The sequence below is a fragment of the Anomalospiza imberbis genome, chromosome 20 (assembly GCF_031753505.1).
Source record: "Anomalospiza imberbis isolate Cuckoo-Finch-1a 21T00152 chromosome 20, ASM3175350v1, whole genome shotgun sequence".
NCBI classification, from domain to species: Eukaryota; Metazoa; Chordata; class Aves; order Passeriformes; family Viduidae; genus Anomalospiza; species Anomalospiza imberbis.
In genome coordinates this window covers 6192877-6217822 of record NC_089700.1, presented here as the reverse complement: position 1 = coordinate 6217822, position 24946 = coordinate 6192877, and the positions used below count along the sequence as shown (strand labels likewise).

The 24946-nt window shown below is 43.1% G+C and overlaps 1 protein-coding gene, 1 long non-coding RNA gene and 2 other non-coding genes across 7 annotated transcripts; all 4 read left to right on the top strand.

The window, feature by feature from the left end:
* Positions 1 to 25: 25 nt before the first annotated feature.
* On the top strand, positions 26 to 17162 carry NCBP3 (nuclear cap binding subunit 3). 2 transcript variants are annotated; one of them, XM_068210371.1, is made up of 13 exons: positions 26 to 362; positions 2739 to 2804; positions 3547 to 3652; positions 4550 to 4675; positions 6570 to 6698; positions 8925 to 8998; positions 9871 to 9979; positions 10697 to 10796; positions 11102 to 11208; positions 12240 to 12525; positions 13218 to 13375; positions 14515 to 14679; positions 15183 to 17162. In XM_068210371.1, exons 1-13 carry the CDS (start codon positions 330 to 332, stop codon positions 15416 to 15418), a joined length of 1695 nt encoding a protein of 564 aa, XP_068066472.1. In that variant the 5' UTR covers positions 26 to 329; the 3' UTR covers positions 15419 to 17162. The 2 variants fall into 2 exon arrangements, with proteins under 2 accessions (XP_068066472.1, XP_068066471.1); XM_068210370.1 differs by lacking the exon at positions 26 to 362 and adding an exon at positions 827 to 1155.
* Positions 17163 to 18511: 1349 nt separating this feature from the next.
* LOC137485715 (uncharacterized) lies at positions 18512 to 20720 on the top strand. Of its 3 annotated transcripts, XR_011005433.1 has the most exons (5): positions 18512 to 18908; positions 19502 to 19525; positions 19950 to 20019; positions 20176 to 20290; positions 20682 to 20720. It is a non-coding gene; the product is annotated as an uncharacterized lncRNA (long non-coding RNA). The 3 variants fall into 3 exon arrangements; XR_011005431.1 differs by lacking the exon at positions 18512 to 18908 and having other exon boundaries at positions 18961 to 20019; XR_011005432.1 differs by lacking the exon at positions 18512 to 18908 and having other exon boundaries at positions 18966 to 20019; positions 20176 to 20286.
* Positions 19765 to 19838, top strand: LOC137485986 (small nucleolar RNA SNORD49). The gene has a single exon (XR_011005531.1). It is a non-coding gene; the product is annotated as a small nucleolar RNA SNORD49 (small nucleolar RNA).
* On the top strand, positions 20537 to 20610 carry LOC137485990 (small nucleolar RNA SNORD65). The gene has a single exon (XR_011005535.1). It is a non-coding gene; the product is annotated as a small nucleolar RNA SNORD65 (small nucleolar RNA).
* Positions 20721 to 24946: the final 4226 nt, after the last annotated feature.

The window sequence follows — 24946 nt, the reverse complement described above, 5'->3', positions numbered from 1 at the left end:
TGTGGCTGTGTAGCCTGGCAGCTGTGGTGTGAAATAATGATGCCAAGGCAGGAGCAACTCCTCAGCTAGAACAGGGCTCTGGTCTGCTGTGCGTGAGGGAATGGAGCTGATTAGTGTCATTAGGGGAATGAATGTCTCATGGGGACTGGTGGAAGCATGTGGTTTATTTAGGCCAAGAAGAGGCAAGGCTGCTCTCCTGGAACAACCTGAACATCTTGGGACAAGGGGACAAAGAGAATAACTGAGCCTCAGAACAATGGGATGCAACACTGCAGAGAACTGCGAGCTGAGAGTTAGTTTGATTTTATCAGAGGTGTAACATTCCACTAATGTGGACGGGAAAATTGAACATTAGAGTTCAGATAGTTTAAAAAAACTTTTTTTTTTTTTTTTTTGGCAAGTATTTAAGTTCTCTGCTTGTCCACTCTCCGTGTGCCTTTCCCCGGGGCCGGGGGTACGCGGGGACACGGCGGGGCCGCTCTCTGGCCCGCTACAGCCGCGCTCTGCCCGGTCTCTGCGGCCGTTCTCCACCCTGAGCCCCTGGGCCCTGAACCGGCTCCGTCCGGGCTTGGGGTGCGCTGGATTCGCGTTGCGCTTGGCTCCGGGGGTGCGCTGGTTTCACGCTGGGCTCCGGGTGCGTTGGGCTTAGGGGGTGCACCGGGCTCGGGGGCTCCGCTGGCTCTCAGGGTTCGCTCGGTCTCGGGGGGCGGCCCGGGCCGTGCCGTGCCGTGCCGTGCCGGGCCGGGCCGGGCCGGGCCGGGCCGTGCCGGGCCGGGCCGGGCCGGGCTGTGCCGTGCCGTGCCGTGCCGTGCCGGGCCGTGCCGGGCCGTGCCGTGCCGGGCCGTGCCGTGCCGTGCCGTGCCGTGCTGCGGGCGGCGCTCGGGGCCGCTGCGCTCCGCCCGCCCGGCGCTCCTGGCCGCTCTCCGCGCTCGGAGCCGCCCCGCCGCTCTGTGCCGCCCCGCGCTCGTCTCGCTGGCCGCGCTGGGCGGGCCTGGCGGAGCCATGGCGGCCGTGCGGGGCCTGCGGATCTCGGTGAAGGCGGAGGCGAGCACGACCACGGCGGAGCCGCGCGGCCCCGAGCCCGAGCCCATGGAGGTGGAGGAGGGAGAGCTGGAGACCATCCCTGTGAGGCGCTCGCTGCGGGAGCTCATCCCGGTGAGGGCCGAGAGGTGTGGGCGAGGAGGGGCTGCGTCCGGCGGGTGCGGGTGTCTGAGCGCTCCGTGGGGGCTTTTGGGGGGGATTCTTGGGAAAAGCAGGGATGTGGGAGCGGGGATATGAGGGGACTCGGGGGCGAGTCCTAAGGAAGCGGGCGGGATGTGCTTGGGAAGGAACGGAATAAAGGAAGCGGTGGAGAGCAGGCTTTGGGGCGCAGTGTTGGGGTGTGGAGGAGGCTGTGGGTGGGAAGGGGGTACAGGGAACGTTTGGTGCCGGGATCTCAGGGAATGCCTGGAGCAGGGACCAGGGGCTGACCGCGGGATAGCAGAGCTGGGAGGGTGGGCTCTGACGAGCGGGCTCTGAGGGTTTCCTTCCCGATGTTTTTCTGCCCTTTTCCACTCGCTGCTTGTTTCTGTACAAGTTTTAGTAGGATTAGGTTTAACAACTAAAAATGGGTCAGAGTTCTAAAATCCTAAGTAATCTTTTGCTCTCAAAACTTGGGTGAAAATTGTTTTGGAAGCTAATTAGCTGGTCTACCAACGTGCTTGTGCTTTTACACAACATGTGGCCCGAGAGACAGCATCGTGCTGCACTTCCTTGTGCTCCGTGAGTCAACCTCAGATACTGTGAGGTTTCAACTATAAAAATCATGTTTACTTTGCTTTTCCATTTCTAGTAACTCTGGCCATTTGAGGACCTCTGGTGCTGTTACTAAGAAAAGCGGTTGGATTGTGTGTGTTCTTCGGTCTTTCTAAACTGAGACTAGCCTACTTCTAGAAATGGTCCTTCAGCCAAAGTAATTATTGCAGCACAAGTGTAAAGAACACGTTTACTCCGAAAGAAAGCAGGAGGTGTTCTTCCAGCTCTAAACTTCTGCCAGTTGAGAGTGTCGGAATGAAGAGGTGCCATTTCACAGATGCAAACAATGGAGGGAACAGAATTGGGTCACTGGTCCAGGGGCTGTGGGGTTTAGTCCCTCTCTGAATTCAGCAGTCCTGACTGACAGAGGGGAAACTTGTAATTTTTTCCCCTCTCCTTCTCCATTTTTACTCTCTCTCAGTATCAAAACAGAAGTGTTTCACCTTGGGATTTGGAATATTTGGAATTTGGGGTTGAAATAATGATAGGAATAAAAAGTTAGTTGTTTCATTGTGGATGTGGCTTGGTGTTCACACTTTATGAGATTAAAAGCTGCAAACTGACATTTCAGTAGTCAGGTATCACTGTTAAATCTGCTCATGTTTTACAAGGAAATTATACCCAAACCCAAAATTGTGCAAGTCTTACTTGGGAAAGATGTTTGGTGACTTTTCCTGTATTACTGAGAAAGTGAAAGCTTGGCAGCAGCTGACAGAAACTAAATTCTGTCAAAGGTAAGAATCCTTACAGTGAGGAAAGTTTCGTTCAGTTCATGTGCTTTTACTTTCACTGACATGAGGGTGCCTCTCTGTCCAGGGATGTAGCTTGAATCAAGGAAAAGAGGATCTATTTCTTGTAGGAATGATCAAGTGGTTTTTTCAGTGTAACAAGTGTGTTGCTTTCAGTGCTCATTGAGATTTCATCACCATTTTGCTTTGTTTCAGGACACCAGTAGGAGATATGAAAACAAAGCTGGAAGTTTCATCACTGGCATAGATGTAACCTCCAAGGTAATTTTTGTACTATGGCTCTTCAACATTTTGTCATTTTTGCCACTGGAGAGGTGAAACCATTTAATTTCTTTCTTTCCCAACATGGACAAAGGCTTAGTCTGGTGTTCAGGCGATTCAGCTGGCATGAATCACTGCATATTCCAAAGATCCAGAAACCTATAGTGCTTCCTAACAAAATCTGGAGTGCAAGTAGCTTCTCAGCCAGTTCCCAAAATTGCACAAGTTCCAGGCAGGCTGTTACTCTTGATCTACATTAGAAGAGGCTGAGTTGCCAGTGTAAAAAGTTCTCTGGAGCCAGCTCTCCAGTGTTAAATTCATGCTCAGAGAAACAAATTCACACTTATTGTATATATTAAAAAAACAAGAGAAAAATCATATAATCTTCCAAGATGAATTTTGCCTGTGGTAGAAAGGCTTCTTTTAGAAGAGGGGCTTTATTTAAGGACTAGATAATGTTAGTAAGGACTGGATAATGTTCCTGTTCCATGATGGAGTCTGTCCAAGCCACCTTGTTTCCCATGCATCCTGATTCCCATTGCTGGACCTACACAAAAACTGTTCTGTGACACAGAAATATTTTTGTGAATGAATTCTACATTCTGAAACCCATCGGTCTCTCCAGAATTAGCAGAATTATTAATATAAATTGTTGCTGTTTGGTAGATTTTAAGTATCCTCAGTGCAGTTTGTTGAGAGTGCTCCTGACTCCTGTTTGAGTGCATTGTTTTGCATTTTGCAGGAAGCAATTGAGAAGAAGGAGCAAAGAGCCAAACGCTTCCATTTTCGGGCTGAGGTGAATCTGGCCCAGAGGAACGTGGCCCTGGACCGGGACATGATGAAGAAAGGTACAAGTTCATCCAGCAGTCAGGAGCAAAGATCCCTTCAGTTACTCCCTCACAGTGTCTTGACTTGATTTATCCTGCAATATTTCCTACATTCCCAGAGGTTTTGCCAGATCACTGCTGAAAGGAATCACTTTGGGGTTTTTCCACCTTCTCGTTTGCACGTCGTTGTTTTTTAGCCTGTTTGACACTTGACACTTCACTCCTTGTTTTACCAGCCCCAGCACAAAGATGACATTTTTTGTGTGCCTTATTTACTACTGCTAAATTCCCAGGATTCACCTTCTGGATCGGTGCTGCTTTAAGAATCTTTAAATGCTTTGTAAAAACCCTGGAGCACTGTGTGGGTACACGTGGAGGACTCTGTGTCCTGTGCACAGGGAGATCAGACTCTGTGCTGTGCACACAGTGAAGCTGCGCTCATGGCAAGCTGGAACAGAAGCCAGGAGATGTGTGCACAACAGATTGGTGCTTTTGGCACCCAGTTAGTTCTCAAGGCTTTTTTTCCAGCTGGCAGCTTGGACCTGCTAAGCTGTGGCCTGGAACAGCTCCCCATCAGGTGATACAAGTGGAAGTGCTTTGTGCAGGGCCTTGTTTTGTTCTGGCTCTTTAGTACTTAATGATAGCACTTTGGCAGTGTTCAAAGAGGAAAAAAAATGTTTTTCAAGCTGTTTGGTTGCTGTGCAATCTCTGTATCTACCAGTGCTTGTAACCTCTTTTAATTCTTAATTTATTGAAAGTTTTGCATTGTGGAAGAATAAACTAGCTTATAGTCTATGCCATGCTTCACTTCAATTAGTTCCTCTTTAGTTTATTTAAAGTATTTGCTTTATAACCTCATATACTAGTAATCTGAAAGCCTAGAATAAGTACCAGTTTTGTGTCTTTTCCTCTTTATAGCAATTCCTAAAGTAAGACTTGACACCATTTACATTTGTGGTGTGGATGAGATGAGCACCCAGGACATCTTTGCCTATTTCAAAGAATATCCTCCTGCTCATATTGAGTGGTTGGATGACACCTCATGTAAGTAAACAAAGTATTTGTAATTCTTACTCTTTTATTTAAACCTGGTCACAGCTGTATCTCTAAGGGGAAAAATAAAAATGTCTAAAATTATGTGCTGCCTCCATCTTGACATGAATAATATATCTGAGAGAGGGTGATTGAACTGTGCAGTTGGGCAGGTTGGGATGGTTTTGGGTGGAGGAGGAGGAGATTTGTTGCCATATTTGTGTAGTGCGTGCTCCAGGAGAAATGGGTGGGTGGAAGGAGGTGGCAGCTGGGTGTGATTTCCATAGATTGGAAAAGGAATGTGGGTACACATGGTGAGGGCTGTTTTGGGGAGTGAGATCAGCAGGATCAAAGATGGTGATGAGTTGAGCTTTCCTCACTGACACTGAAGCCTGTAGAAGAGATTTTTGCTACAGAAAATGGAACTGGAATACTCTGAGATTGTCATGTGGCTGCAAACAGCTGGAAACTCACTGACAAGCATGGCTAAAATCTGAGAATCAATACCTTTGTTCTCTGGAGGGACCCTGAAGAAATTCTGCTCCAGTGCAAGGCAAAATAGATGGTGACCTTGAAGTCACTGTATATGACAGCTTGAAGTACTGGCACAAGCTGATAGAAAATGTGAAACCCAATGAGCCCTGGGTGGGTAATTACAGTACAGAGCTGCTGGATGGACCTGTGCTGATGCATGAGCTTGGAAATGCACAGCTTAACTCTATTTGATGCTTCGTTTCTAAGATTGTCTGTTTTCTTAAATGCTACATGAGTAAATTCATGTGAAAATGAAGGCTTCAGCCTTGTAACCATGCCCTGTCATGGTTATTACACATCCTTTCTAATGGTGAATTTTCATGCTGTGTTTGAGTTACCTTGTCAGCTACACTTGGTGAAAATATCAAGAAAAAGCTTTCTCTTTTCATCATAGATTTGCATAGTGGTAAAAACTTCAGTGTTCCCAACTGAATTACATCTTAAGGTGTGCAAAGGTGGATTTAGTGTTCAATTTTATAATAGTTTCAAGCTGATGAACATGAAATGATGAAGGTTTTGGAAATTTGGAGATGGGAAGATGAGGCAGACTGAAAAAAAATGTAGATTTATTAACCAATCGTTGAAGTTAATACCTGGGTGTTCTTCACCTTGTAATTCTTGTCCGTTTGAGTAATTTAAGAGAGATTCTCTTATTTTGGGTCACTGTACAGTCTTAATATCAGAATCCACTCTGCTTAACAGCAGAACAGAGACATTTGTTGCTGTATTTGTACTAACTGCAGAAAGCTTTTGTTCAAATCCTGTTTCTAAGCAGTTTTATCTCTTTCAATTTCAACATCTATGAAATGCTTCTAATTGGCCTTACAAGTTATATTTTAGTACCATCTGCTGATGCTTAAGGCACATCCTGAATGATATCGTGAACCTGTGTACTCTATAATCTGTGCAAAGTGCTGGAGCAGTCTCCTATTTGCCCCTATTTTCCTGCTTTTTGGAAAACATTAACAGAATTCTGCAGTAAAGTCCAAGGTTCTGTTAAGTTGCTAAAGGGGAAAAAGATCCAGGCTTCATCCCTGCCCCCTGCTGCTCCCTTAATCACATTTGTGTGGGAACACATGGATCCACTGACCCCAGTCCAGTGCCCTGACTTGCTGTTTTCAGGAAGCCTCTCAAATCTATGGTTGTGTATTTCAGTGATTTTGGGGGTTTGATCACTCTTGTGTTTTGCATTAAGCTGCAAATTCAGCTTATCAGGTGTGTTAAAGAATATGACCTTCCCTCCAAGACATCTGATGGCTTTTTCTGTAATTTCTGAAATTTTTGTCATTGAGTTCCTTCCAGCAAGGCAGGGGAGATGTGACTGCTTGACAACACCAACTGCATTTGGGTTTTGTGTTTCTGTTTGTCCCAGGTAATGTGGTCTGGCTTGATGAAGTGACAGCAACACGGGCTCTAATAAATATGAGTTCCCTGCCTGATCAGGAGAAAGCAAAGAGCAGAGAAAACAATAAGGAGAAGACAGCTGAAAAAACCAAGAAAGGTAGATTGAGATATGCAAATACAGCCATCATCTCATTAAATCAATGAAACTTTAAACTTCTGCTGGGGTATTGCATTACCTAAATTACTGAAGGAGCTTCTATCATATAGTTGCAGGTAAATGTATTCTGCCACTTTAAAAAAGGCTTTCATCTTGGAAACCTTTTGAAGAAGCTGCTTCTTAAAAGGTGGGTTGGAGCTAGACCAAAAGCAGTAATTCAGTCGATACTAAACGTGTTAGATGAGGCTGATACTGAGAGCTGGTATTTATAGTGGGCCATGTGCACAGAAATAGCTCAGTGTGCTGTGCCTACAAAGGCAGGCAAAGTGGGCAAAAAGCAGGTGTGAGAAAATGGCCTATTTTTGAAATGCCACCTCTAATTCCCTTTTTGGTGCACCACCATCCTTCAAGTGTGCCCCTCACAGCAGCGTGACAGTGCATCACTTCACCAGGGTGTGTATCAGCTCTAAATTTGGCTGTTATCCTTTTAAGAAAGAAGTTATTAAAAGGTTGGTTATAAAAGAGCAGAGCAGCAAAAGTACGTGTCGGTGTCGTGATCACTCTGGTACCTGACTGCCTTGGTTGTAAATTTATTTTCCTTTTATGTGGGGAAGTTTAAAACCAGAATTTTTCTACCTGAGGACAGTTTTGCTCTTAGGCTGCTGTGAGTGCTGTGGTTGGAGGTGCTTTTTCACATGATACAGAGCAAAAAAAAAAGTCATATTTATTAACTTTTCCATAGATTTTGCTTAAAAATGCTGTAGCCAATCTCTCTGTTATGTATCTGCTGTTCTTCCAAAAGCCTTTCTGGGAAATTTGGTGTTTAAGGCTTTGTTAAACTTACAGATTCTTCTAATTCACCCCCTTTTCCTGCTCCTTTTCTCCACAAAGCAGTGGCTCCTCAACCAGCCACATGACTTTAATTTTGGCCTAATGTTGATAAAGCTTCAAGTAAGACTTGTTAGGGAATTTTTGGAGATTAGGGACATTGCTTAAATGGAGCTCAAACATATCTATTTAATTCTGCTTGCTATGAATTGCATATTATATTATCATTGCACCCCATCTGAAAATAAGAACTGTCATCTGAATTACTCCTGTTCCTCTGGAAAAGTGGGATATTAGAGAAAGTACAGATTGTTCAATTACATCTTAAGGTGTGACATCCATACAGATACCCCGGAGTCATCTGGCTTGGTTACATTCCTTTTTTTAGATAGGAATTTCAGGGCTGTTTTGACATTTAGGGAAGCAAAAGATTGCTCTGTGCTATGAGAAACTTCTAATTTGTGAGGCAGAAAAATGCCTGAGTACTTTCCCTGATGGAACTTAATTATTCTGGTTTGAATTTGGGTAATTTGTTTACTTAAATTCTCTCTTTGGTTTCAGTTTGGTTAATCATGCTTTGTTTTCACTCAGGAGTATTTTCAGGATCTTTTGAACAGCTGCCACTCTCTATTTTAAGTTTTTAAGTCTATTGTTGGATGATTTAAGAGAAGGAACTCTGAAATATAAAAGAGAGGATTTTTTAATCTTAGGTCTGTGAAGTACTTTGAGATCTTTGCAAATGATATTGGCATATCACACTTCATAGCTGTCCATAGTCATTACTTTTTTACAATATTTTATTTCTTGGGGGCTTTGGAAAAAAAACCAGCATGAATTGTCTTACACTGAGCTAAAAAGAACTGAGAAATCAAAGCAGCTCACAATTTTAGCAGTTCTGGAAGCATGCACTTATTGTTTAGTTATTTCACAGCAAAATTAAGTCACTAAGGTTGTTTTTTTTTTCCTTTTTACTACTCTCTCCCGCTAAGTTTTTGCTTAATAGCCCGGTTTACACTGTTAATATTGGATATTTGCAGGCATTTGAAAAGGAGATGGAAGGGAAAGGCTTTTATGTGCCTTTAGTGCCTTGGCCTTGCTAATCTCTGATTTTGAACACACTAAATCCTGACAGGCAGTGCAGTTTCATTTGCTTTCAAAGAATTAAATTAATGATGCACATGTGCTGCTGCAGGCCCAGAGCTCTGAATTTCACTGTGCTCCACTTTTCCATAGGCATTCACTGCTTTGATTATTCCCTAGGCTGCTCAGGAGGAAGGAAAACACCTTCAGGCTGATTTCAGACAATGTAGGTAATCATAAATCAAATGAAGCTGACACACTAAAATGGAGCTTGGTTTTGTTTTTGTTGTTTTTTTTTTCCCCAATTATTTTCCTTAGAAAAACAGGAGGAAAGCTCTGATGATGAGACAGAAGAAGGAGAGGTTGAGGATGACAATCCCAGTGATGTGGAGGTCAGTACAGAGGGGAAGTGGAAACTCTGCTGTGGAAGTTCTGCTCTGGCTGGTGTGAAGTTTTCACAGCATTTTACGTTTCTGCTTGCAATTCACAATTTAATTATCAAAATAAATTAGGTGGGGAGTGAGAGGGAGTGCAGGTGGTGGTAATCCCAATGTAAAATGCTTTGTGAAAATAGATTTTGGAGAGTTCAAGAGTGAACCTGGCTTCTCTTTTCTGCTGAGAGGAGGCAATGAAAGAACAATAATGGAAGGCAGCGACCTTTCAGCAGGGAAAGTGCTTAGAGCCCAATGGGATTTAGGCTGCCCATGGATCTGTGGGGATCAGCACACGCAGTGATGTCCTGGCAGCAATTTAATCCTCACTGCCTGAGTGTATAGTAGGTGTGATTAGGATTTCCTTTGGGAATGGCTCAGTGAACACTCCTACATCATGGAAGTCTGCGCTGGAGTTTCTGTAAAGCAGCTATAAATGAAAAAGGTTTTTAATCATTGTGTGAGGGCATGAGAACCTGTTAATAAAATAATACAGATATGAAACAGGAAGAAAAAATAATTGTTTTCAGTGCCCAAGTTTTGCTATTTATTTTCTGCATTTCAGTCAGTAACATAGAGTCATTTGACAATTACTGGATTTAATAACCTGAGTTAATGTTATGGAGCAAGACAAGTATATATTTTAATTTTTCAGGACAATTTACATTAAAAATTAATATCAGCTTGTCAAGAAAATAAAGCAGAGTTCATTTGAACGTCATTTGAAAAGTGACTTTCTTCATAATCACTTGATTGCTTCTCTGTAAGCAACCCATTTTTGTTCAACAGTCATTTGATTTTTGAGTCCAAAATACCTTTTTTTGCCCCCAAAGTTGGATGCCCTCTCCCAAGTAGAAGAGGATTCTCTCCTGCGTAATGACCTTCGCCCTGCCAATAAACTGGCCAAAGGAAACAAGCTATTCATGAGATTTGCTACTAAAGGTAAATGGTCACTTCACAAGCACCCCCAATTCACTGCTTGTTGTAGTTTTATTTGTTGGCTAATTAATGACTCAAAGTGCCTCCTTCTTATTTAAAAGTGTGATTTTTTTAATTTTTTTGCTAATTGTTATGTGTTAAGATTTTGCCATAAATCTACATTTCTTTTGTGAATTATATCCAGCTCAAGTTGTATGAAAATTATTGTACCCCAGGGCATTCTTCCCAATTCCATGGAACAGGAATGATGCCTTTTTCCAGAAGTAAATTCCACGTTTTATAAATATGGATACAACTTGAGAAGCCAATGAGGGATTAGTAAAATTTTTTTGCTAAATATTCATTTTATTTTTGAATAAAATGAAAATCCATGTAATTTCTAGACCAGGCAGGAAGTGGCACATTCATTTAGAAAAGAAAGGTGATGAGGAAGGTGAGTGGAAACTCCAGCAGTGACAGGGGGATGTAATGCCCTGTTAAGCTGATCTGTAGAAACCCAGTCTCCCTGGAATTAAGTTTCTAGACACAAATAAAGCTGTGGTGGTAGGAGAAATTCCAGAGGTATAAGCAAAATTGAATCCTTCATGGAGGAGGGTGAAGTAATTCTAATTTTAAGGCACACTCAGTCTCACTTTCTGTCTTTGGATGGTTATTTATTTTTATGCTGTGCTGTAAGTTATACTCTAAGAGGGAAAAATTCCTATAATTTGTTTTTTGCAGATGACAAAAAGGAGCTGGGAGCTGCAAGGAGAAGCCAGTATTACATGAAATATGGCAATCCAAATTATGGAGGCATGAAAGGAATTCTTAGCAATTCTTGGTGAGTATTGGACAGAGGAATTGGAACATGCAGGTAATTGGACAAACTAAAGCTGTTTTAATTTGTGGATTTTCTATTTAGTTTATGTAGATGCTTCAGTGTAAATAATGTTTTTGCAATGTGAGGTGAATTATAAGGAGAGAATTTTCTCATGAAAATAAAGTTTATGTTCAGACCAGCTCTGACATAAACACGTGTCTGCTGTTAAAGTAGGGGATAATTGCACATCCTTCATCCAGGATTTAGGGGTCATGAAGGAGCCATAGTTCCTGTGACAGGAAAGTCACCCTGTCTCTGGTTTTCAGGAAGAGGAGGTACCATTCCCGTCGGATCCACCGGGATGTGATCAAGAAGAGGACGCTGATTGGGGACGATGTGGGCTTGACTCCTCCCTATAAACATCGGCACTCAGGTACTGGTGGCACTGGGACAGCCCTGGGGGGACACTGGCACATGGAGGGCTGGGCAGGATCTGGAGCAGTGCCTCACCCATCCCATGGGATGTGTGGAAGTCTTCTTAAAAAAATAAATCTGAATCCCATTTTAAGAGTTTACAGGAAATTCCTGAGGCAGAAACCTCATTCTGCTCGTTGCTTCCCAAAATAGCTGCTGTTTTTTATGTGACATTTTTCTTCTATAAAATTTAGGGCATGGGGACTGTGGCATCGCAGGCCAAAAGAAGGGATGAATGACTTCTTCAGCCTTCTTGGCAATTTGTCATACTTGCTAAGTCAATTCTCCCAATCTCTAAATGTAGAACAGCAAAGATGAGAAAATTCTATTAATTAGGCTGGAATATCTTCATCTGCTGCCTAAGGTAGAAAAACAAGGGGTATAAAAATCTCACATGAGACAAGTGCAGTGTGATTGGCCTGTTAAAAATACAGCCAAGGATGTGACAGATCTCATGGAAGATTTTCCATGTTGGTCGTGTAGTGCTGTCTGAAGAGATGTCTGAGTGCTGGTGATGACTAAATTGAAATTGTTTCTATTTAAATCAGTGTCTGCGATGAATTCATAATAATGATACCTGTGTTCTTTTTGGCATTGCTGCTTGCAGGACTTGAAAGGATTTTTGCAGAGCCAGCAGCTGGCACATTAAGCCCTGTAAGATCCTGGGAATTGTGCTTAGCTCAGGAAGGAAGAACTGCACCTTCTACAAGAGGCAGTTGTACTTTAATTACTGTGTCCAGCTTTGTGCTTGGCCAGGCCTCTGAGGGAGTGAACACCAGGGACACTTTGTCCTGTGGCATTTTATGCCATTTATTGATTCCAGTTAAAATATTCTGCAAAATATTCTCTCTCTTTAAGAAGAAAGAACTAAAAGAACTTCAGACTCATCTGTAGGAGATCACTAATTACAGCGAGGTGATTTTCCTTCAGGTTTGCTTTTCAAGTACTTTCTAAAATTCAGTTGATCAGAACGAGTTTGTTTTGCTGCAGGCTTGGTAAATGTTCCCGAAGAGCCCATCGAGGAGGAAGAGGAGGAGGAGGAGGATCAGGACATGGATGAAGATGACAGGGTGGTGGTGGAGTACCGGGATGAGCTGCAGGCTTTCAGGCAGTCGCGGGAGCGCAGCGCCGCCAGGAGATCCAGCGCCAGCGCCTCCGACTCGGATGAGATGGACTATGACCTGGAGCTGAAAATGATTTCCACCCCCTCGCCCAAAAAAAGCATGAAGATGACCATGTATGCAGATGAGGTGGAGTCACAGCTGAAAAATATTAGGTAAAAGTTTCTTAGTCCTTAAAAGTAGTGGTGAAGAGGTTTCCCAGATTTAGTACAGAGCTGTCGAAGCTTGAAGACAAACTTGAAACTGTTTTTCAGTTCTTAATATAATTTTGTAGTAGATATTCTAACAAGAAATACAGAAACTAGGCTTGTAATAGAATCAGCATTATTTTAATACAGCTTCTTCTGCAGATCTGTCCTTGCTTATTAATGATAATGAAACTTGAAGTAAAATCAAGAGAAATTTATGGAAACAACCATAATTAACAGGAAAAATTGACTCCTCTTTCTATTTTCTCTTTGCCCCTTGCTCTTTATCTCAGAAAAAAAATAACCCTCAACTGTTGATGACAAAAAGGAATTTATGTTCATTATGGGCTTACTAACCAAAGTTGTATCTATTGTAGATGAATAAAATAACATGTGTCCCTTCAGTAGGGTGGTTATACTCATTACAATGTCAACAATTTTTAAATGCTTTGAAATGGATACTGAGGTATTCATGGAATTATTGTTACATTTAGGATTCTGGCTTGAACAGCTTCTAAGCATTGTTTTTACTTCTTTTTCTCACCAGAGAAATCCTGATACTATTATTTTCTGTGATGTAATTTTCCATATAAGAAGACTTAAGAACTATACTAGATTGAGTTTTATTTAGGGGCCATCAAATCTATGATTTTTTTTAGGAATTCCATGCGAGCAGATAGCATAGCCACCAGCAACATCAAAAACAGGATTGGCAGCAAAGGATCCTTGGAGAAAGTTGCAGATGTGAGGCTCCTGTTGGAAGAGAAACGTCAGAACAACTCTGGGCCACGGCAGCCAAACAGCACTGTCAAATCAGGTAATTCTATCACTCATTGCTGGGCAGAATTGTCACCAAAATATATTTATTTCACACCTGTGCTCCACTGCAGATAAACTCTGCATTCACAAAGTTTGTCCTCATTAAGAGATTGAGGTGGGAATTGCTTTGGGGAAAAAAATCAAGTACACTTTAATGAAAGCTTTTTTAGTGACGTTGATTTCCATCAATTTTCTTTACCTGTGGCAATTTCCCCCCATTTTGTCCTTTTTGATTTGCTCCCTCCTTGAGGCAGAGATTCTCTGCAGCTGAGAAGCAGCACACGGGGAAGGTCATGCACAAAATCAAATGTGAAACACTGATTACACTTAAAAATACACATAAAAATATGTATTACATGAAGATGGGTGTTTTTGCATTTGGCAGGATTTATTTCTGAGCATAAATAACTAATTTATTTGACTTAAACGTGTATAATTTCAGCTGCTTCTGACATATGTAATATTATCTTACTGATAAGTGAAAAATACCTTTTTGTATCAATGAAATGTCAAAGTTATGTTTGTGTATTTTACCCCTCCTGTCTATTTGGGCATGTAACAAGTTGACACATGGTCCTAAAATTCCCTTTGCCTTCATATTTTTGTCTGGGCCTCCTGTAAGATTGGGAACATCCAGCTAAGCCAGGCAGACTTCAGAATATAAAATTCACATCAAGGGTTAAGTATCAATGTCTTGAGTATTCTTTTTATTTTATTCTGCCAAATGCCAAGCAGTGGTAAAATTCCAAATCAAGTTATCTGTTACCTGACAAGAATCGTTGAAGGCAGACCAGTTTTCATGGAATTTTACCTTCTGCTGGATATTTACACACACTGCTGCTACACCAGAAAAGCAGCAGGCCATGGGATAACTTAGGTTTTTATCTTTTGGAGAGAGCACAACTTGAAAACATGAGATGTCAAATTTATTGCCAAAACTGAAATGAAATCTGGCTAAATTGTCCTGCAGAAATTTCCAGGAAATCTGAGTATGAAAGACTTAAATGAACAGGCTAAAGAAAAGATAAAAACAGAATCTGTCTAGTTTCAATAGTGAATGAGCATAAACTGAGTTGGCAGAGTAAATGCCACAGGATTTTTGGTTTTTGTAACTTTAATCACTGAAAATATCCCCAGATGTAAGGCAGAGACTGGGAAAAAGGCCACACTCTCCAGAAATCAAAGCTCCAAGCAGTACCTGTGCTCCTCGTCGAGAACCAATCTCAGATGTGCACAGCAGGCTGGGAATCCCCAAACAAGATGTGAAAGGCCTCTACTCTGACACCAGAGAGAAGAAATCAGGTTAGTTGTGTGCAGAAAATGTTCTGCTGCACTTCCTTTTGGTTTTGGAGTCCAAGAGAAATTCCAGCAGAAAGCCACGAAGGGGTGAAGTTGAACGAAATTCAGGATAAATTGGCAAATGTTTGTTCAGGGCTTTGAAATCCAAATGCATGTAGGGAGGAGCTGGGGGGTTTTGGGAGCAGTGTTTTTATGGAGGTGAACTGAAGATCAGGGACTGCTTTCAGACTGTGGGCACCAAAACAAATGTCAGGAATGCAGGGGCACTTCAGGTGTGAATTAAACATCATCTGCAAGTGGGGAACAATGACCAAGGCTGCCCTGAATCTCCTGCAGCTTAATTTCAATTACTCTTCAAAGCATAATCAGTTCCATGCCAAATATTGAAGTGGGAGGAGTAGGAAGGGTTTGAAGAGTTGCAGTGAGTTTAAGAATTGGTTCCTTGACTTTTTCCTCTGTCTTGTCTGTTTTGTTTTTTTTTTAATGTTTGTTTTTCATCTGCTTAGGTAATCTATGGACCAGATTGGGGTCTGCTCCGAAGACACAGGAAAAGACTCCAGAGAAAGCTGAAAACTCTGTGGCATCTCCAGAGGAAGATGACTCTGAGCTGCAGAGGGTTTGGGGTGCTCTCATTAAGGAAAAAGAACAGTCCAGGCAAAAAAAGAGTCGCTTGGATCATTTACCCTCCCTACAAATCGAGATCAGCCGGGAAAGCAGCTCTGGCTCAGACTCTGAATCATGACTGGGTTCACAGCCTGACCCTCCAGGTGCTGACTGCAGCCTGGCAGGATCCCCTTTGCCCAAAAGCTGGACACTGGCAAAGACTCTGCAGTGAAGGTTCCAGAAGCGTCTCTGTTCCTTTTCTACAACAAGAGAGGCATAAACCACTTGAAAGCTAGAGCAAAGACAATTGTCTGGAGTCTGTGGCTGGCCCTGTGCTCTGTAGGGCGTTGTCATCTCTGTTTATGACAGCAAACCTGTAGTGCATTGTAGCAAAACATTTTCTCCCCCAGGCTTTGAACTTAAAAAGATGAGGCAGAAATGCTCTGTATTTTTAAGGAGACCTTTTCTGTTCTTGATGTTTTCATCATGGAGGCTTTTAACAAAATGTTTTACACACTTCATCCAAAGAACAGGGCATTTATTTCATGATCCAGATCATTGCCTTGCCCTTCTGGCTCTTAGCAGCACCTTTCCTTTCCTCTTGAAGTAATAACAATAAAGCTTCCTGGGTGAGCAGCCAGCAAGGATAGAGCATGAAGGGATTGGTTTTCACATTCCCTTCTTCCAACACACTGAATGTAAATCCAAGTTACACATTTTACTACAGTTAAATTCCTTGTAGGTATCCCAGTGGCACCACCAGAATCCCAGGAATACTGCTCATTTATTTTGGTGATGCCACGTTCTGCTGTAGCAGGGATTAAGATGTTTAGGACTGCAAGGTTGGATGTTTGACAATTGTGTAAACCCCTGAGGGTTTGGGGGTTGTTTTTTGCTGTTGTTCCACGAGGAGAGATTATATTCTTGTCATTCACCTGGATTATGTCCTGAAGCAATCCAAGAGCTGGAAAGCATTTTTATATTTGTAAGAATCTTCCCATTGGCCACGGTGAAAGCTCTAGTGGTGTCCTCCTCTGTGCTGTTCTATCTGTGTAGAAGTGAAAGAGAAAAGGAAAACTTTAGGATCACTGTCTCCTGTCAATATTTAGGATGTTCTTCCTGTACAGTACACGTGGATGTGGGCATGGGTGACTTGTTCCATTCAGCTTTTTTACCTGCACATTTTCATCCCTCCCTGGGTAGGACAAGGGTTTGATCAGTGTGCAGCTGCTATTTTTTTTTTTTTTTCATGTTGCCAGTAATTCTGACTGAGGACTAATGCAGCACATCACATTCAGGTAAACAACGGGCAGCAAAACCTTTGTAATAATCTGAAATCTGTTTGCATTGTCCCTGTTCCTTGGTTCTGTCAGTCCAGAATATCTGTGAACTCCTCTTCCCATTTCTGCTTTTTAACAAGCAAATTTTTCCTTTTTTTTTTTTTTTTTTTTGCCCCCCTCTGTTTTTGTACTAAGTAGGTTTGAGATTTCAGCAAGGAATCTGCAAAATTAACTTTTCTTACGCTTTATGATGTGTGAGGATAGCAGCATGTCAAATGAAAGGTCAAATGACAGGCACAGTGACTGAAGGGGCAGTCTGGGGGCTGACCAGGCTTCAAGCCTTACTCTTTCCTTGTTTTGTGACACTCATCCTTGATTTTATATTTAATTATTGAATATATAAATGTCTCATAAAAGTACTGTTGAGAGAAACGCCTGCAATGTCTGATCACTGTAATAACTCATTTTAAACGTGTGCTTTCACTGATATCCTCTCCCCAAGCTTTCCCAGAGAATCACTCCCATCTCTCCAGATCCTGATAAAATTCATTTCACTGGTGTCTTTTTTGCCAGTAAACCTTTGTGTGGTGTCACTGCTTTGAATCCATTGGGACCTTTTTTATTTCCTGAAAGGAATTAACCACCTCATCCACCAAAGCTGGATTATTGGGAGCCCTTGCATGGTGTTTCCATGTCAATATTCCCAATTTAAACCTGGTGAAGGATAAACTGATGGGAATAGAGGATCTCTAGCTGATCTAAAAGATGTGTGAAATCAAGCACGGGCCTGTGACCCTTAAATCTGCTTCTGCCTTCCAGGTTGTCAGAAATATGCCTTAAAAATTCCCCCCACGCTGGCCAGGACTGTGGTTTTATGGTTTTCGGGCTGGGGGGTTGTGTGATACTGAGCCCACAGGAGCTTAGCTGCAACAAAAATCGAGGTTTATTGTTTAAGGGAGTTGTAGAGAAGGTTTTGTAACTGAGTGTTCCTTGGTTTTGCTTTTTTACAATGTACAGAGAAGCCTTGGAGAGTGCTGGTATCAGGAATTCTTTCCAGCTTTGGGTTTCCTTAGTTACCTGAGCCAGAAGTGCTAGGATTTGGTAATTAAAAATGAACTCAAAATTTTAAATCAATGCTTTTCCCTCAATATTTTAACTTCCATCTATTTGACTGAGAGATTGCAAAGAGAATTTTGTTCCAAGTTCCCTTCTCTTTGTGTTCAGCTGTTCAATCCTTAGCTAATGTGACTTTTCTCTCACCTCCCAGCTATCATCACGTACAAGAATTTGATGTTTGACAGGGAGACGGGACCTGTGTATTTCACTAAAATGTGTTTATGTTGAAAATTGCAAAAAAGGAGAATGGTGGCTTTGGCTCTTGCTGGAGGATCTGAATTTCAGGTGATTTGTTACAGCACCTTGCTAATCCTTCTTGTGGGGGGTTCTTGCTGTTTGGAAATGGGGATTTTTGATAAACAGTTCTTCAGGCTGACTGAACATGTGATGTTGAGGGTGACACTGGAAAGCAAAGGTGGCTTTGTGTTTCTTTTTAAAACGATGGCTGGTGCATTTAACAGAGGGAAGAGGAAACCAAAACACCCCTATTTTCAGTCCAAGATGGCACAACGTGAAAAGAACGGAACTTTTATTTTAAAACAGCTGTTCTGTTCTAAATAAAAGTGGCCTGAAATCGCTCCGACCTCTCCAGTGTTCCTGGAAAAGGCAGAACCCAGGGCAGGGCCGGTGCTCCCTGGGGTTGTGCCCGGCCGGGGCCGACACGAGGGTCCGTGCCCGGGGCTGTCGCCGGTCCCTGTCCTGAGGTGGTGCCTAAACCTGGGTTTTTGGCCTTTCGGGCCGGGGTTTGAGCCACGCCCGCGGCTCCGCCCGCCCCGTGCCCTCCCGGCCCCCAGGGGCGGGAATGGAGCCTGGCGCACCCCCGCCTGTGGAGCAGTGGCACAGCCCGGCCCCGCCGCGGCGTGGTACGGCCCAGGCCTTTATAAACGGCCGCCCAGGCCGAGCGCGCCCTTTCGCGCCGTGCCCTTGGAGCTGCCGCTGTGTGTGAGCGCAGGCGGCGCTGGGCTCGGGGCCTGCAGGGCGGGCAGCGGGGAGGCGCAGGCCCGGCTTGCCGAGCAAAGCGCCCGTTCCGCTGAGCGAGCTGAAGCGCTCGCTCCCCCCAGCTCGGCAGTGGTAGCGGCCGCCGGGCCTGCCGGGGCCGCGCGGGCCGGGCCGCACCATCGGAGGGGCGGGGGGGGCGCGGCGCGTGGCGCCTCACGGCCTTTGTCACCTCAGGCCACCATGGAGGCGGCACCGGCGCCGGGACCCCGCCTGGGCCGCGGAAACCGCTCCCCGGTAAGTCGGGAGTTGCTCGGGGCTCGGCCGGGCCGGGGCGGTGCGTGTGGGGCAGCGCTGCGGAGGGTGGCGGTCACCCGCTGCTGGCACGGCCCTGCCCCGGGCTCCGTGAGGGCCGTGCAGGCAGCGCTGCTGCGGGGAGAGCTCGGCATCCAGCGCCGGCCATCCATTTCTATGGCGCTGCAGCCATAAAAACAAGCGATTAGGCCTTTTTGAATTTATTTTTTGATGTGCTAGACACTTTCTGTGTAATTAAAAAATACACCTGCAGCATCGGAGTGTTAGCGATTTCAATTTGAAAATTGCCATGTTGGTAAACGCAATCTTGCGACCTGCATTTTTATACTACTTTAAGTTTACATAGTTCTAAGTTTCCTTAATTTTCAATTAAGAATTGTTTAGAGAGGCTTGTTGACTGCTAATAGCTGTTTGATATAAATATTTCAGTGATTCACATCAACTTAAACACGGGTGGAAGCACAAGCAGAGTTGGTCATGAGAGCCTGGTTTTGTTCCTGTTTTTCCCTGCATAAGCCTACTTTATACTGTTAAAAAGTATTCTAGTAACACTTCTCTTGCTTTTACTCCCACAGCAGAAAGGTGTCTTGAAGTAAAGAGTAAGTTAAATTTTACTTTTTTTTTTTTACAATAAAGTGTGCAAAGTTGTTAAAAGGGGTTCCAGGTCTTTACAAGTCAAATCTGTAAAAAATAAATTTTAAGTTAAATAAAAATAAAACTGATTTTGTGTATGCACAAGTTAAAAGTTAATGCTTCATACACAGGGGGGAGATGGTACAGCTGCTTGAGATGAAAGCTGGTGTTTTGAGTGATTAATTAGAGGAGTTAATTAACAGCTGTTGATGATGATAACCCTGAATAGGAAGTGCCGTCAGATGCGAGAACTGACGATACCCTGGTTCTGGTCTGAAATGCAGCTACACACAGGAGCCTAAACCTCCAAATTCATCCTCCAGAACCCAGCAGGCAGCCTGCTGTCCAGGAAAACATCTCACCTTGTCCCTCTGTCCCACTTCTCTGCAGAGCTGGGCTTTCCCCGTGGATGTGACACAGCAGGACTGGGAACAGCTGGGGAGGTGGCCCTGATGTGAAGGTGAGTGATGGGTTTCAGTGCTCTACATAAACTCTGTACCAGGTGAAATGCAAGTTTAGAATGAGGTTTATAGGGTATAAGGAGCTTGAGATGTGGATTTTTTAGTCTGTGTTCCTTAAAATTTTAAGCCTGATCTGTATTTTCTGATGCATTTAGGTAGAGCCTGCAGGTCTGTGCTGCCACGTGCTGGTGGCTGATGTCCACCCACTGATGGGACAGCTCTTCCCAAGTCCTGTGGAGAGCACTGAGAGCAGGAGAATCTGCTGGGTGAGTTTAATATTTATTGTGCTCTTAGCTGGACGTGGTGGCTTTTGGCTGCAGTCCCAAAAAGAGACTTACTTGCACATTCAGAGCAGAATTTCTGCACTAAATGTATAATGAATGAAGTTCTAGGCACAAAACAAACCTTGGACTAAAATGCAGGCAGTAAATGTGTGAGGGCAGCTGTTTCTGCACTGTAGACAGAGAGATAAAGCTCTTCTTCCTGCCACAGATGTGTCAATTTCCCCTTGATATCACGTGATGAAACTAACCCAAACTTGCTGGAATTACCGGCAGATTGACTGGTGGTGAGCCAAAGGTTTTCTGATGATATCTGACTCATTAACAAACCCATTAATGATGATTGAGGCTGGTTACCTGACCCTGCTCCTGTGTTCCAGGTGGTGCTGCTGGAAACATCTCTGAGGCAGAAGGACTCCCAACAAAACACCTGGGCTTGAGGATTTTGTGTTAGACACATTTTCTGCCTGTTACAAAGTGGTAACAGTTAAAGTGTTTATTACGTGTACATTAAAACAGTTTTTAAAAACCCACTGTGTTTTGTCACTTGGCTGCGTTAATTTGCTGTAAGATGAAGATGTACCCAGATTGCAGAGTGTTCACTGCAGATAATGCCAGTGGGTTTAGTGTGGTAATTAGAGTTCAAACACGAGACCACGAGTGTAATTACTGCAGAGACCAGCCCTTCAGCCAGAGCAGCAAATGCAGCTGCATCTGCAGCTTGTTTGCAGGCTTGCTGATTGTCATTTTGATCTGAAACTTGAATTTAAAGTCTGCTGCAGAGGCAAAGTTCAAGGGTTAGGGGGAATCTTGGGGACTTGGAGATGCTTAAAAGAGTTAAAACCCAGCATTTGAGGCCAAAACTCCCAGTTAGTTCAATTATGTCAGTAGAACTGGCAGGAATAACACTGAAGTGCTCCAAACATCCAAACTGATGGTGCTGAGCCTTCTGCCCACCTGGTGTCAGCAGTGGAAGATTTTAGGGTGTGCTTATTGCTTTGTGCAAAATTTAATTCATAACTAAACTAATTCCTCTTTTCCTCAAGAGCCTGTGTTCACTGCACAGCTCCGAGTGGGAGAGCTTGGGATTGGTTTTGCCTTCCCTGTGGAGTTCAGGTGAAGATCTGAATTGCTTTTTAATGTTTTCCTGAGTGAAAGGAGCTGTGAGTTGGTGCTGGTCCTGTGGCATCACAGGGCCGTGTCCCTGTCCCTCCAAAAGCGCAGGTGGCTGTGCTGCCTGAGGTATATATAAGATGCATGAAATGGAGAATTTCAGGAATTTCTCTTCAAGTTAGCCTTCAGAAAAACAGGCTCAGTGTTTTTCAGAAAGGTTTCCTCGTTCTACAACATGCAGTTAAATTAATCTGGATTTTTTTTTCCTAGAGTTGTTTCTGCAGTACATCCAGGGCTTAATAAAAACATTCAGCCTGAGCATTGGAGTAGGTAAAACACGTTTGGAATTAATTAGTTGCTCTTTATCTGAAAGGATTTGAGCAGTATGAAGAACAGGTTACTCCACTGCTTAATTAAAATTTAAAGTTGCATTCTATTCCCAGTGTTTAAAGAAACAAAACTTATTTTTGCCCAATTTTAAGAGCTTGTGTATTAGAACATGTTGACATTTCTGATAATATGCACTGGGAATAATAAGAGGTTTAAAACTCAAAAAGCACAAGGATCCACCTTTTTTTAAATGTGAATCTGCAGACCATGGAGGTAAAAGCAGCCACATGCCCTCAGCAAACAGAAATAATCAGCAAATTGTTTAATGAGCTGTTTAATTTGCTCAAGGAAGGTTTGCTGCAAACTTGTTTTATGATTCTTGCTTTCTATGAGTTCTCTCATTAAAACAGCAAAGTTGATCTGGGACAACTTAAATACTGAATTTACCTGGGTTTTTATTGAGGGTGCAGTCGGTGGTATCTGTTGGAGATAAATGTTCACGAGTTTCATTTTAGCATCACTTGTTTATTGTTCTAATCAAAACCAAGGTTCCTCGGCAGGGATCCTCTAGCAGGCTGGGTTTTTGCTGAGATTAATGATTGGAAAAGTGTTGTTTCTGTTAGAAAATGGTGCCTTGCAAACATAACAAATGTCTTCAACGTTTTACTGTGATCTTCCAGGGGAGCACAGATAATTTCATGGTGGTTGAGGGGAAGGGAAATAAAACCATTCTGTTTTGATTACATTTGGAGCACTTAAAACTTAGTGTTGGGGAATAAACAGCAGACAAAAATCTGGTTTTCAAACACAATTATTTTGGATTTTCTAAAGGTTTAAAAAGAACAGTTGGCAGGAATCCCTTTGGCACTCAACAGCAGCCGACAACCCTGGGTAAATCTAAAATAGATGAAAAGATTAAAGCAGAAAGAAAGCATGCAAGAGAGCAAAGAATGGCCGAGTGCCAGCTTTTAGCAATAAGAGAGACGGCAATGCTATGTCTCAAATCACAGTTTGAGAGAAAACATGGAGATTATCCCCAAAATCTGTGCTGTGGCTGTGGAGCTGATGGAGAGGGGCTGGAATTGAGAGGGAGGAGGAGGAGAGGGATCCACAGGGGCAGAGCTGCCTCGCTGTAAATCACAAGCTTCACATTTCACATAAATGCTGGTTATCGTGCTTAGTTCTTGATTAGTATTGTAAAGCAATCATGTCTACATCAGCATGAGAATAATCACTCATGCAAAGCCATAAATTACTGTAATTAATACATGCCAGCTATTAATGGCAATGTAAAGGGGAGCTCTCTCTTGGCTTGGTGGCTGCTGTTTCAGCTGAGGCACTTTGAGCTGTAGCTGCTTAATTAGAAGGGAGCAAGGGATATCCTGTGTATCTGAGCTTTTCAGAGTGCAAGAAATCCCAAATATTGACACTTCACTCCTTTTCCCCTCAGAGCAGGAGGAAGAGCAGTTAATTTTCCAACTCTCCTTCATTTCAGACAAGTGAGGCACAAAGGAGCTGCTGTTTTCCAGCGAGGAATAGCATTGGTGTCATGCAAGAAAAGTGTCACAGGTTTGTTTTCTCCCAGCTAAAGGATGGCAAATGCTTTGTTACAATTTCTGAGAGACCACAGGCAGCAACTCTTGAGCTGCTCAGAGCAAAAACTCAAAATAACCAGAGGGTCTTTGGCCTTTCTCAGGCTCAGGGTTTTCCTGGCACCCCACTGACCTTGTGCTGCCAGAGCTTGAGCACATTGCGTGTGTTCCTGTAAAGAAGGACAAGGTTAATGCATCAGTTAATGCTCTGCTAAGACAAACATTGCCCTTCTTTGTCACTTCATGTCATTTAGTGCCTTAATTTTACGCTTGAAATCAGTTTCAGCCCAACTGTAATGAACTGATCCTAAAACTGCTGAACGTGCTGAGGGTTGAACAGGTGGGGGTTGATTTAGGGTGTGCAAGAAGGGCTTATTTAAAGAACATGGAGCATTTTCTGCTCCCGTGCTCTAATTCAGAGTAACATCTGTCCTGCTTTACCTCCTGACACTCGAGCCCACAAGATGGGGCAGTGACCAAGCTCAGAGCATTTGAAATAAAAGAGATTTTTTGCAGCCTTGAAGATGCTTCTTTGGGGAAACTCGGTTTTACTGCTGGTTCCTTCCCTGTTTCTAATAAGATTTGCAACTTTCATTACTTTGTAGAGAATCCCCCACACAGTGAAAATGTCTCTCTTTAATTAGCTGTTAATTAATGTTTCTTAGTGTTGGACCAGCAAAGGCTCAGTTTCTGATGCTGTGCAAACTTGCAGTCATGGTCCTAGCCCCAAAGTGTTCCTGCTCTGACTGTGATGAGAAGCCAAAGGAGTTAAAACTTATTTTTATTTGATAAAAATGAAGGATTATTTGCCCGTCATTACCCTTCCCTCCCATGCAGCTCAGGAGCTGCCAGGCTGTGCCTGCTCCAGGTGGATTTTGAGTCAATGAACACCCCCAGCCCAGCACCTGTGTGGAACTGAAACCTGAACAAAATGCAAATGAGAAAATCTCTTAGTGGAGACTGATTTCAAATCCCTGCTGTTTTAATCAAATAGAGATTTTAAAAGTTTAATCTCCAATAATTAAGACTTTTGATGGCTAGGCTCCAGTTAGTTTTTGCAAGTCAATACTTGGATTTTTTTCCATAAGTTTTTTTTTTTTTTTGTCTGTAATGGTTTGTGGTAAAATCATTGCACAGCACAGCTGCAACACGAACTCTGAACAAAAAATGATTGATGTTTCTGAAGCTGCCTGTGGCTTTCTGCTGGGCTCTCCTTGGTTTTCTTTATAATTTTGATTTATTTCCCAGGTTTTTTGATTGCTTTCTTGCTTGTGCTTTCCCAGATCCTGTAGGATAGTTAGTCTAGGTTTGATTTTCTTGTTTTTTTTGTATATTTTGTGCACTTGCAAACTGCACATAAAGATTGTTAGTGTTGGCTTTGGGTTTGTTGGGTGCTGTTATCACTGAACAGTTGAATAGGCTTGAGGTTTAACAGCGCATTAAAGACAAACTTCCAGCTAAGCCTGAAGTTATCAGCCATAATAAAAAATAATGAATTTTCCTGGATAACTGAAGCTTTATTAATAAACACCTGAGTCAAGATAATAGTGGCACCAATGGTAATTTGGTTATCAGCCCTTATCAGCCAGCAAGTGCAGTGCTGGTGCTGA